The 13,250-nt window shown below is 37.6% G+C and overlaps 1 protein-coding gene across 1 annotated transcript in view; it reads left to right on the top strand.

The window, feature by feature from the left end:
* Positions 1 to 1,652: 1,652 nt before the first annotated feature.
* The window catches only part of uvrag (UV radiation resistance associated gene), a 119,686-nt gene continuing 108,088 nt past the window's right edge, over positions 1,653 to 13,250 (top strand). The window contains exons 1-6 of the mRNA XM_042498843.2: positions 1,653 to 1,980; positions 7,847 to 7,964; positions 9,030 to 9,064; positions 10,524 to 10,685; positions 11,768 to 11,842; positions 11,961 to 12,046. Coding sequence (XP_042354777.1) covers positions 1,876 to 1,980; positions 7,847 to 7,964; positions 9,030 to 9,064; positions 10,524 to 10,685; positions 11,768 to 11,842; positions 11,961 to 12,046 — 581 coding nt within the window. The 5' untranslated portion in view covers positions 1,653 to 1,875. The remainder of the gene's footprint in view (positions 1,981 to 7,846; positions 7,965 to 9,029; positions 9,065 to 10,523; positions 10,686 to 11,767; positions 11,843 to 11,960; positions 12,047 to 13,250) is intronic.

The following is a 13,250-nucleotide window of genomic DNA, read 5'->3' as shown; positions in this document are numbered from 1 at the left end:
TAAAACTATAAAGGGTTTGTTTCAAATTCACAAGACAGAGTATTCCTTAAGGCGGAAAGCAAACAGATTTTGTTGAAAAGTTCAATGACCTTGTGCAAAAACAGCTCCTGCTTGTGGCTGATGCTGCCCTCTGATGGTTGCTTAATATTCTGCAGTCAGGGTGATAAAGACAAAATACGAAAGTCTTCATAGTTATATAAAAGAGTGGAAGAAGTTGGGAATCCAACAGTTGTTGAAGGTGAGGCACATTTATTGCAACATTAGCTATATTACAAAGCTGCTCAAGAGTTAGTGCATCACTAATAATAATCCAATAAAGCCTAATGTATAAAGGCTACAGTATAACACTAAAATTTGTCATTTTGCATTGAGAGATTTTTGGATACTTATACATTTTGTTGTTAATGGGCTATGTTTGTATTTTTATTTAAATATACATTTGAATGCAGACCTTTTATTTGTTATGCGGTATTTTCATTAAACATGCAACCGATATAGGGATATTAAAATAACATGTAATTGATATGGGAAAATTAAAATAACAGGTATTGTGAGAGTTAAGTGATCAAATAGCATTAAAATAAAAAGTTATGGTGTTTAATTTGCCTTATTGAACTAAATTTCAATAACTTTGTATCAACACAAAGTTTTTTATTGGTTGAAGATAAACAGTTTGTGCTAATTTAACACAGATCTGTGGGTTGCTGGAGTATTTTTTTTTAATTTTTTTTTTACACTTTTTACACTACATTTCCTTCCATGAAAAGTCTCAGTAGTTCCTCTGTTTCTGAGTTTAGGGGCCTCCAGTGTTGGAAAGGATACTTTTGAAATGTAATAGGGTAAAGATTATGAGGTAGCCCATTACATACATGTAACTAATTACTCACTAAAAACTGCTCCTAAGATATTTTTCTTCCCATATATTTAATGTTACTGTGGTTTTGTGCACAGAAAGTATTCCAAATAGAGAAAACAAACATTACTGAAGCTGCCCGATTAAGTAGCTTCATAATAATGTTTGTGCACTTGGAGATCAGTTTTATTCAACATAAACTTTTTATTGAAAATACTTGTTGTCATATGACCTCATTGTAATCACCAGCATTTTAATCAGTAATTGGAATTAAATTACATGTTTTCCTCAGTAACTGTAACTGATTATAACTAATTACAATTAATTATTCAACCAAAACTGCTCCTAAGATATTTTTCTTCCCATGTATTTAATGTTTCTGTGGTTTTGTGCACAGAAAGTATTCCAAATAGAGAAAACAAATAAGACATTAATGAAGCTGCCAGATTTAATGGCGTAATTATAATGTTTGTGCACTCGGAGCCCAGTGACAAAATGTTAAAGAGAACTTCTGGGATGTGCATTTGAATATTTATTTTGTCACTTTTTGCAGTAATGGATATTAGAGGTAAGAAACTGTCTGGGCGCCATAATTTAACTGTCACCTGCATGTCACGCTGTGCTGTGCAATTTCCTTATATTTTGCAGCTCTGACAGATTTCGACGGACACCCGCCTCATTCTGGCTGAAAAACAGATATTTCAGCCAATAGGAACACAGGTTTTCGGTATTAAGCGCCGCCTTTCTGTGACGGACGTCAGTTTGAGCCAATCAGAATCTTCGGCGTCGCGCCTCCCAACCGGAGACGGATTTCCGAACCAAGTGTAGCAAAATAGCCTGTACTTTGTTTACGTCCCGTTGGTTAGCTGACAGCTGTTGTAGCGCTTTACCCGCACAAACAACCGCGTCTGCGTGTCTCTGGTGGTCCCCCGGAGCTTTGTAAACTTTACGCCGACTGCTCTGGATGTCGTGGATGGGATGTTTTGTTGAATGACGGGGAGCCGCTAGATGCCGACGGGAGGATGAACTCCATCACCGGTCGGGTTCTCGCCATCCCCGCCGCCTCTGTCACCAACTCTGGAGCTTCATCCTCTCGAGCCTTACATGTGGAGCTCACATCCCAGCAGGTATACGCAAACCCTTTGAGACCACCTTAACGCAACGTCCTTTGAAATGACACGGAAAAACTTGGACTGCGGTGTGTTTTATGTTAGTTTACAGCGTCAGTTACAACTGCTGCCTGGAGAAACAGGCCTGTCAGGCTGGCTAGCTGCTAGCTTGCAGTTAGCTAGCTTACTCTAAAATAAAGGAGCTGGACTGACACCACAGGCACTCAGACTCCAGTTAGGACGGTGAAAGGCATTTTTGAGATCGGCTTTTTCAGTGTGTTGAGCTATTTTAGGGGTTTATGTGATTCTTCACGTTTAATTGTGCACGAAGCTAGCATGCCTCTGCTAATAGCAACTTAACTTGGCGTTATGTCAGCACGCAGGTGACAGCTCAGTTAAAGGGAGCAGTAGCATATGTAATCACTGGGATCCTACATTATCTTATACAGGTAGTTTAGCGGGGTTTGGAAAGTGTCAAGACTATGAACTAATTTAATATTTGCTCCTTTGGAAGCTCCAAAAATTATTATAGTCTCTTCACCATTTAGTAATCCATTCATTCATTCATTCATTCATTCATTCATTCATTTATTGTTTGTTGTTTATTCGAGGATCCCCATTAGAAGCACGTGAATGTGTCCCTAGTCTTCTTTGGTTCCTGCAAACTTAAATACAATACAAACATAAAATAAAGTACAGACAACTTAAGATATACAAAACAATCTCAATGCTAGACTCGAAAAAAAAATGTTAAAGTAGTCTTTGCAGTACAATTAGACATAGAAACAAAAAAGAAAAACACCTACAGACATGAAGTGATAATAAGACAATAATATGGCAAGCAGACTAAACAGATAAAGTCATCACTCAACAGATACATTCATGAAAGAAAACATTGAAATTCATTAAACAATTTAAGGATCCAAATAACAAAAAGCAATAACCATAAGTAAACTCAATTAGCACATACAATCAGTGTTGATCTTGTTGTTTGGCAAGATATGCTAGAGTGGATGGCAAACATCAAAACATTTATTTGGAAATGACATCTAATAAGTTGACAGTTAATTCAGTAGTGATTGGTCGTTACTTATGGGGGGTATTTAAAACTATTTTTTGAAGCACTTGGGAGGGGCTTATGCTTCATATTTTGACTAAGCAGAGGGGGTGTATACATTTAAATGGTTTTAATTTGTAATTTTATAACATTTTTAACCCTCTGAAACCTGGAGTGATAGAACTTTACTTGTGATGCTCTCAGATGTCTTTTACCCGTATTTAAGCCTTTGAACCTTTAGCAAATAGGTGTGATTTCTTTTGAAAACATTGGAAAAAGAGGCAATGAGCAACTTGGTAAGAAATTACTAGATGTCGAAAATTGTTATTGTTTTTTTAAAGCTAGGGAAAAATGTCAAGGTAATAAAGAAGAAAAGCTAGGGAAAAATGATATAATTATCATAATATATTTAATTATTTTACAGAATTATTATATATTTGTTTGCCTTTTTTACTCACTCTCTCCATGTTTTTTTTAAATAAATCAAATTAATTAACCCAGGTTTCAAAGTGTTAAAGAAAACATGCCTTCTTCAAAAATTGCAAAAATGATGCCATATATCATAGCCAGAAACTGTTGAAACAGAAATCATTATTGGATATCAAATTTCCATTGTTTCTGAGACAAATCGTGTGCAAGGTACACAAGTTTTGAAAATCTGTTTCGTGCATTTTCTGCCAGTCACTTACAGAGGCATTAGGAAAACAATTTGCAGCTTTAGGGAGGGTAAAAAAAAAAAACAAGTCACACCCCAGCCACCCCCTCCTTTGGTAAGTAAAGGGCAGTCCCTTAAGGCTACTGACCTCAGACTGCTTAATCTTCACAAACACCATCCCTGTCATTTTAATTTTAAATTCTTGTTGGATGTTGATTGTACTAAGAAACTGGCTGTTCAAGTTGTTGGATCCCTTTATTAGGCTGAGAATCACATTAATATTTTGCAGCTTTAAGAGCCAACACCTGATCTGCACACATTCAATGAGTCAAATATTTACTGTACATGCAGCTCAGACTTAATTCACCTACAAACCACATCAAGAGTCCAAATAGGCCCCGTCTGTAGTAGACAACCCTTGCAGTGTGTTGCTCCACAGTCACAGCAAAAGTGTGAAATAAGTTGGAGATCATCATTAGATAATGTGTTGAGTGTGGGTGTCAATTCAAACTGGGTCAGCGGTTTAGTTCAGAGAGAGTTAAGAGACTTTCTGTTGGTATTCTGATTTAAAAATAGACTACTTATATTTTTCAATAGCAATAGATAGCACTGCATAGCCTATCAATAGATAGGCTATGCAGTGCTGTCAGAGCATGTACAATATGTTGCGACAAAATGCATTTGGTATTCTTTGAGATAAGCAAAGTTTTTATGCTTTTTTCAAATAAAATTAATCGACTAATCAGTCTTTAATTTAAGCAATAATCGATTAAGGATAGTGGTTACGATTTGCAACCCTAGTACATACATAATAATCGTATACCAATATGATAGTTATATATATTGCTCAGCTCAACTTTGTTGCAGTGTTCTTTTATCAGAGGTAAACCTTCTGGCTTTCTGTTGGTTTTAAGTTGCTTTGACGAAAGCGTTAGTTTAATATAAAGTACAATTCTCTGTAGAGAGCTAGATTTTTAAATACTAAATAAATCAGTAATGATTATTACTAATGATTTCTAGTACTACTTTGATTAATAGTGCTTTTAGATTATGAGTTGTTTATTGCCTAATAATAAGGATTTTTACTCAAGCTAGCCGAGATTTCTCTCAGCAATAATTTAGGAATTACACAACCAAATATTTCACCACCACTGATTGAAATGTTGAAATTGACTGTAGCTCTAAAGACCATGTAGAATAAAGTGCTTTATCAGTATGTTTGCCTAAAGCAACAATGAACTTGTGACTCCCAGAGTTGCAAAAAGCTTACAGTGTCAGTGATTATGTGTACTATTTGTACTATACATTGTACCTTTTTGAGACCCTGTTTGATAAATTTGACAAAAAGACTTTTTTCTAGCCCTTTTAAGCTGTGCGGCTTGCACATATTTCAAGACTCTTTGGGATGATAATGATATCATACACCCAAGTTTATCCGGTTACCCGGTTTATCAGATACAGTAATCTGAAACAATAATATAACAATGAGAGTAGATCAAATATTAGAAACAGATACGAGCAGCACCACCAACTGCAGCCTGCAGAATACAGAGTTAAATCAACATCTGTCTCCAAGTTTCAACAAAAACTGAGATATAGGATTGATTGATTGAGGATTAATAAAACTTCAACTTTGATTAAACTTTATTAGTTTTAGTTAGCTTTTTGATTTTTTTTTAATCAGGGTATTGTGTCATATCACGTCTACTCGGATCATTTTGGGAATTCCCTACATGCAGCTATTCAAAGATATAGCTTTGATCTAGTTTCTCATGTCCGGTGTGTTAGAAACAGGGACGTCTGTATGTTCATGCACTACAGATGTTCAGCAGAGGCCTTGTGACCAGCTAATCACTTTGTCACAGTACTCACTTTGTTACATACCACCTCCATACTTTTTTGGGTCACATTATAACACGTGATGAACGAGCAGTGATCCTCACTTTGATCTGAGCTTACAGTCGATAAAAAGGGCTCCAGTGTGGTTTGATCGTGGCGAGCCAGACACACCAGTTTGTGCTCACAACCATTTGTCTCTGCCTGTGGTCCACATTATTCCATTCAGAAATTTGCAATCACATTTTTTTAAGGGGGGTTAAAAGTCCCTTGTGGAACAATCAGTGTTTTTGTGCATGAGACCCTTAATCTTATAGAGAATCGCATGACTTCGATTTAGTCTCAGTATGGCTGCAGGAGAGGCCGTGCCTGCTGGTCGACAGAGAAGTTGTGCTGTGGTGACGTGTTTGCCTGAAGCAGGAAATTGCCAAATGACATCTCTGTGTCTCTTGTGTGGAAGCAGATCTTTGAATTAATATGAATAAAAGAAGTATTTGGGATTCCCACAGAGCCTTTAAAAGTCTTAAAAGGCATTGAATTCATTGATCTAAAAATAAAGCCTTAATTTGTATTAAAATGTCTGAAATAACTTTATCTTAAAAATGCTCAGACATGAGCAGTTGGGTGTTATGAATCTTTTTTTCTGAGGTTGCATCATAAACTCTCAAAACTATGGTTATCTTGGGCCTTAGACCGCAGTTAGAGCACATTTTGTCATTTTACACACACTTACTTTGTGAATTGTTAGTTCACTAGTTTGGTTGGGTGCTGTTTAGTTGTATTTCTGGTTTTGTTCAGTTAGAGTAGTTAATTAGATTTGTTTTCATTTATTTATGGGATTTAATTAGAAAAGAAACAAACTCCAAGTTAGAGTCTCCCTTTGTTATAATTATTTGTTTATTTAACAGCACTCATTGGCCCTTTGTTTAACACCTAATTACTTTTTACAATAAATAACCTTCATTTTACTACATCTGGTTTCATTGTTGCTTCCTTTTTCCCCTCTCGAGCCGGGTCGTAGCAACATCTATTAAAAAACAAATTACAAAGTTACTCTTACATAAAAAAAACACCTATATTTCATTTCTAACCGACACACTCAGAGCAGAGGATGTGCTTTCTGCAAGCTAGCAGTGACTTTACACTGAACCTGACAAGTGCAGATTAGATGGAAATTGTCAATTTAACCAAGATTTCCTGGCATGGCTGAATCCAGTGCAGGCCAATGCATATGCAAAATGTTTTTCAGACTTTTTTTTTAAGATTAGTTTTTGGCTTTTTGGCTTTATTTGATCGAAAAGCTATAGTGTTATTTAGGGAAGTCAGTGAATGACATGCAGCAAAAAAATATAAATCAAATATTAGGCCTTAAAAATGATTAAAAAGCCTACAGTTTGAATTTGGGAGGTCTCAGTTCCCACAAATATTTTTTATCTTATTTCATTTAGTCATCCTTAAGTTTCTTTTTGTCAAATTGAGTCAAGCTCTGTTTCCTGAAAGTACATATTTTTGATGTTAAATATCTTTAAACCTGCCATTGAATCGAACACTGCCTTTTGCTTTATACTTGCACTTAACTGTTGGAAAAATTTAGATTAACTAAACTCACCCTCATAACAATATTTCTGCATAAAACCTACCTCTGCATGACAACATATACACTACTAACCTTTATACTTAACTGAAATGCTTGAATGAGAACAAGATGATCTCTCCAAAAATTACATTTGGTTTAAAATGATCTTGAAAAGGTCTTAAAAAGCATTAAAGTGAAGTGTCTGTTACCTGTAGACACCCTGTGTAAGAACCCTGACTTCACTGCTGGAAACATGGTCATTCATATGCAGTAGTGACACACAATTACTTACTACATGGGGGTCTTTTCAGTTGTTGGCTCATTGTGATTTTTAGATTCTGTGATGAATCAATTTTGAGCTAAAAATGCTAATAAGCTTCTCATGTGACTGTCATGACCAACCGTGCCTGCCGAGTTAACTGGCTGCTTTAATTCTACCATGAAGATGTCATGCCTCTATTATTTGAACTGCCGGCAGTTTGCAGACCATCGCAGCCGGCGGTGCCTCTCTGTGTGTGAGAAACAACAGCTATTTTAGGCTGATTAAATGTAGGACAATGTGGTGATTAATTGACCTCTGTGGGCATCACTTTTCACTTGTCCTGTTGTGTGTTCAGAACAACAGCCTAGATAGTATTTGCCTACGACCATCACATGATCAGAATGAAACTGAATACAACAGTCCTGATATTTGGTTATTGTTCTCACTCTGTTCTCACTCTCTCTCCACCTCTTGCTGTATTTTCTCTCCGCCAAACAGAGGCGATTGCGTCACCTCCGGAGCATTGCGGCCAGAAACATTGTCAACAAGAATGGTTCCCCACTGCTGGATACTTACTTCACCCTCCACCTCTGTATAGGAGAACGTATATCTAGAGGTCAGTGTTAACACACACTCAATCCACCGTGACTCTCCACAATGTGTTTACATGCACGAAATAGTCAGTTTTTTGCCCTTATTCTGAAAAGACAGCAGCCCTACTAATCTGTTTAAAATGAAAATAAATATTCCACTAACACTCCTGTATACATGCAGCCATGCATACTCCAATAAACGTGTGTCATTTTGCTTCTTTGCATCAATTGGATTTTTTTTTCACAGTTTCCTGCTGGACTCGTTGGACCATGCGAGCTCAGCCTCCCTCTTTTATCTCTTTAACCACCTTCTTGAAAGGTCGTTGCTGCGATATTTGCACATATCTTACAAAACCTGTTGATATCCAAGTCTTTCAAAATGTTTAAAAGCAGGTGTCTTTTCTACTGATCAAAAATTAGTTTTTTTTTTTTTTTTTTGCATGCATCTCTACCCCAACCATGCAAACTGTTTGAGAGTTGGTTTGTGTTCAGTGTATCCATGGCAACGTATAAAACTGGCAGTGTGTCGCAAGTTACAGTAAAACCCCCGATTGAGAAGCATATTGCAAGTTGGCTTTATCCATACTCAAATGATGCTCCTAAAAGCTGAATAATAGTGGCATACCCCACGTCTTAATCTGAAAATGCTAAATTTTGAAAATTATTTTTGACGCAAAATTTAGCATCTACAAACCCAAGATTTGCCTCCCTCAACTCATTATGTCATCAAATTTCGCTTCATGGAACCACCTCATGGACATTGAACCAGTGATAACCTTGGCTCTGTGGGAGTATTTATTTAAAGGTCATCCATTCGGAGGCTTTTTAAATGCACGGCTTCTGACTGTGAATCACAACATGCCCATAATCCAGTAAAGTCGCCGCGGTGTCTTTGCTGTGTGTCGAACTGATTCAATGCTAGATGATGTAATCACTGCAGTCTTGTATATTTTGAAACTGGTTTAAATGCACAAATTAAAACTGAGCTGAGCTTCTGTGAGTTGTGTTTTAGGGAAGATCCAACCCAGTTTGTTGTGCATAAGATATTTTTGCTTTCTTTTAATCAGCATTCTTTGATGTCTTTTTAGATTTTTACAAGAGTGAAGTCATACGAGACTCGCTGGTGAGTATACTTTTTAAACCTTTAATGGATCATGTCTGCCTCCTGGGGTAGCGTCAGGATGTTGTCATTGCCTGCAGTCTGCTGTGTGTTTAGTACTCAGGTCATTACCTGCAGTGACACAATGAACATTTATATCTGCTGCCTATCTGCCAGTCACACATTTTGCCACCTTGTAACAATTTGGTTTATACAGTGTAATTTAGACTTATTGAAGGAGCTGAGCTGGAAATTCCAAGATTAAACAAAAAAACACAATCTTGCCAAAATTTATGACGTGCATGAACACAGCCAAAATTATATATATAAAAAAAGAAGAGTGAAAAGCGTGTCAAATGCACGTAACAGTCCCTAAGGGTTAAAATGACAAATGTTTTTTGCTGCCCCCAGAACTCTGTCCCCTGTAGTATTAAAACTGCTGTTACCACCAGTAACCACGGGTGATGCAAAATCAACTAGGAATGAAATCTGATTTTCAGACACCAAAGCACAGTAGCATGCTTAAAAAAGTGCTTTGCTGTCTCAAATGTCAGACATGCATCGCCATGAATATGATATGTACTGCTTTGTTACGCAACGCTCTCTCTTGCTCTGTAAGCATCAGTCAGTTGTGTAAATGACCCGTGATTCTTTGGCTGTGCTTAGTCTTATTGGCGTGGCAGATGCAGCTCTGCACGAAGCTATAGAAGCAGCCAAGGAGAGCGAGCCATTACCGTTGGGCTCGCTGCCGAGTCATGAGCTGACCTAAGCTGCTTTCCAGGCATACTGTTCACTACCCTCGGCAGGCAGACTCCATAATGCACTGCAGGAGTCATGACTCCTGTCATCTCTCAGCCCAACTTCCTCCTGTTGTATTTAACATCCTTGCTGACATTCGTTCTCTAGTATCCTGTCTACTTCCGTCATCATTTGTTCAACGTTTCCTGTTGGACTTCCTGTGTTCGCTCTAACTGCTGTGCCTCTTTGCTTCCTCCGCTGACTCTCACTGGTTCTGTTTTTTTTTTTTTTTTACCCCGCCCTGTACTTCTGCTTTTGACATTCCTCTCCTGCCTGTCCTCGAAAGTGACCTTAAGAGCAGGAGACTTTCTCTCTGATGGAGGGAAATGGTACATAATTGAATGATGTAAATGGCTGCAGTTCTTTGTAGAGCCGGTACTCAGTGCTGTCAGTCTGGAAGTTCAAGAACAGAAAGCAAACTGTAGTATGGATCAGACTTTAAGGTTAATGTAGAACAGGATGATTCAATTACTTTACAGTGTATAGGGATCATATTATCAGCTACACATTTTTTATTTCAGATTTCTATCTTCTGCGTGCACAAGACATGCATGCCTCATCTAGCTTCAGTTTAATTATTTCTAAATCAGTTTCTAATCAGCTGCAGCTATTAATGTACTCTTACTACACTGATTATCCTCACCAAGTGACTTCAAATCCCCACGTGTGTGCTTGTGTTTGTCAGAATCCGACTTGGCGGAGCCTGGACTTTGGCATGCTGCCGGACCTCCTGGACACGTCAGTGTCTTGCTTCGTGGTGAGAATCTGGGGAGGACAAGAGGAACAGTACCAGCTCCTGATAGAATGGAAGGTCAATCTGGATGGCCTCAGATACACAGGACAGCAGGTCTGCAACCACATACTTAAACATGATAACAGTAACTTTATTTTTGTAATATGCATTTTTTTTCACAAGGATCCCTGTCTGGTGGAATATATACAGTTAGTGTTGAGAGCAAATCTATGAATACAGTTGTCATTTGTACACATAGTCTACAAGGCACATGCTGTATCTGATGATAAACTGAAGTACTTGGTTTAATATTAAAAATAAATCTTTCTCATTGGAACAGTGTGAAGGATTTAGTGGCATCTCGCGGTGAGGATTGCAGAATGCAACCAGCCGAAAATTAAACTTAGGTTTTCATTGTTCAGGAGGTTTTTGGTGGGAGCTGAATTATCCACAGAGGTCTAATCCTCCCCAAAACAAACGGATGAGGATATAAAATCAGTAAAAACACTGAATGAAGCAGTTTAGTCACTTTACATATCAGTGTTTCTCTGAAGCTGTTTGGCTTGTTGCAGACAGGCTGCAGAGTTCAATGGCCATTGCGAAAACACAAACACATGGCCTGGTAATGTTTATTCACCTTTTTATTCTGATAACTTACGATCCAGACATTAGGAAGGTTTTTTATCAGGAACCGATTTACATGAATGTTTACATAAGCTACTGGCTCTGTGTATTATTCTAATGTTTATGCAAACAAATGTGCTGCTAATTTTATTCGTGGTTTTCAATCCAACACTTGGTGATATTTCAGTGTATCACTAGCTTTTAGGCATTTTCAGCACATCTTAACAATACAGCGATTATACTGATTACTATAATGTCGCTGTGGGATTTTCATTATCATTTCATCTCTGACACTTAACTGAATGTGAGGTCACTGTGTTGTGATGATTGAACAGGTGCCCATCGCACATCGCAGCCCTGAATTGTGCACATTGAAACTGGTAAAATTGACCCGAAGAAATCACAAAATACATTGAAAGAAGTCAATGTTCTTGTCGTTCCTCCACAGCGAGACCACATTCAAAGCTCGTAAACAGATAGCACAGTCTCATGCACAGCCAGATGCCCGCTGTCCTTTGTTCTGTCGGTCTCAGTTCCCACAATAAGCCTCTCTTGCCTCTCTTTGTCCACAGATTCGATCCAGGAATCCGAATGAGATAATATTTGGATTGAATGATGGCTACTATGCAGCTGACTTTGATCATAAGGTACAGCCTTTTGTCTATTTCCAGAGCTTATGCATCATAATGGAATACCCAGTCCTGTCTCATTAGCTTTATTTGGACGCTGTTTGGCCACTGAAACAATCACATGTGGCTGTTGCAGGATCAGTCGGAGCGGAAGAAAAACAGTCTGCTTCAGGTCGATCAGAGTTCAGTCAGGAACTCCTACAGTGTGTTCTCCTTGCTCAGGTAAGAGTCGTGCCGTGTAGCAGTATTACATCATATCATCACATCATTAGGACTCCAGTTTAACCAAGTTTCTTTCATTATTACGATGCAGAAGCCTGTTCTCTCACTTGCAGAGAATGCCCTACAGTGTGTTTTATTTCAAACCACCACTAATAATCCTCAAATAGATCTTTTATTTTCTTTTTTGCTTAGTTGGTCACGTGACTACACTTCTGTCTATAATTAGGGCTTTCCCATTACCACTTTCTGGGCTTCAGAGCATAACATAAAATCCGAATGTCTAAATTCAAAACCGAATTCATATCCAATTAAAGAATACCCAAATAGTTGAATATTTGTGTCCAGACCTACCTAAAATATTAATTAAAAAAATAAAATAAATAATAATACACTTTATTTATAAAGTGCTTTTTGAAACAGCATTTCAAAGTGCTTTACATTGTTGAACCTGGATTAAAACAAGGTAGCAGTTCAGCAAATAAAATCAGCAATTTCAAGAAATATACAGAAACAACATCCCCAAAATACAAATAAAAACCATCAATGAAGCAGGTAAGTTAATTTGGCAACTATCTGCCCTGTAGATTGTACTGAGGTATATAAGATCAAACCAGCAGAATGATACAAAAATAAAAGAATACAACAACTGATGACAATTTAAGAAAGAAACAATAATAATAATCAAATAAAACATGTTTAGAATAAACAGTGTGCTAAAATTGATAAAAGGCTCTTTTGAAAGGATTTAAGAAGTGATTCAAAAGATATTATGTGTGTCTGCATGTCTGTCTTTGGCATTTGTATTCCAGCAGATGGTGCCACAGGAAAGCAGACATTTTGACCCATTATCAGGGCAGCTCTTCTGGGGCCTCATTACAGAAAAATATCCTAACTGCTTGTCCTTTCTTAAGTTTCAAGGACAGGAATAATCCCATGTTTTTTATTCCAGACGCAATTCCTAAACTTATGTCCTATCCTGCCTCAGACCTCCTGTCTTACCTTAACTGAAGGAATCCTGACTGTAACTGTATCTTTGATTCTTCAGCTGGCACTCATCCCGTCATGTCTGCATCTGTGTTTAAAACGTACATGAGACTGCAGGTATCTTTGATCAGATTTACCGGTGAGCTACTTAAGATGGACAAGCCATAATATCATCTGTTCTCACTTGTCACTGGCTAGATAGCTCGATATCCCGGACACA

Source organism: Plectropomus leopardus, chromosome 15, assembly GCF_026936395.1.
Source record: "Plectropomus leopardus strain MGB_pleo_1.0 chromosome 15, ASM2693639v1, whole genome shotgun sequence".
Lineage (NCBI taxonomy): Eukaryota > Metazoa > Chordata > Actinopteri > Perciformes > Serranidae > Plectropomus > Plectropomus leopardus.
This window is presented reverse-complemented; position numbering and strand designations above follow the sequence as displayed.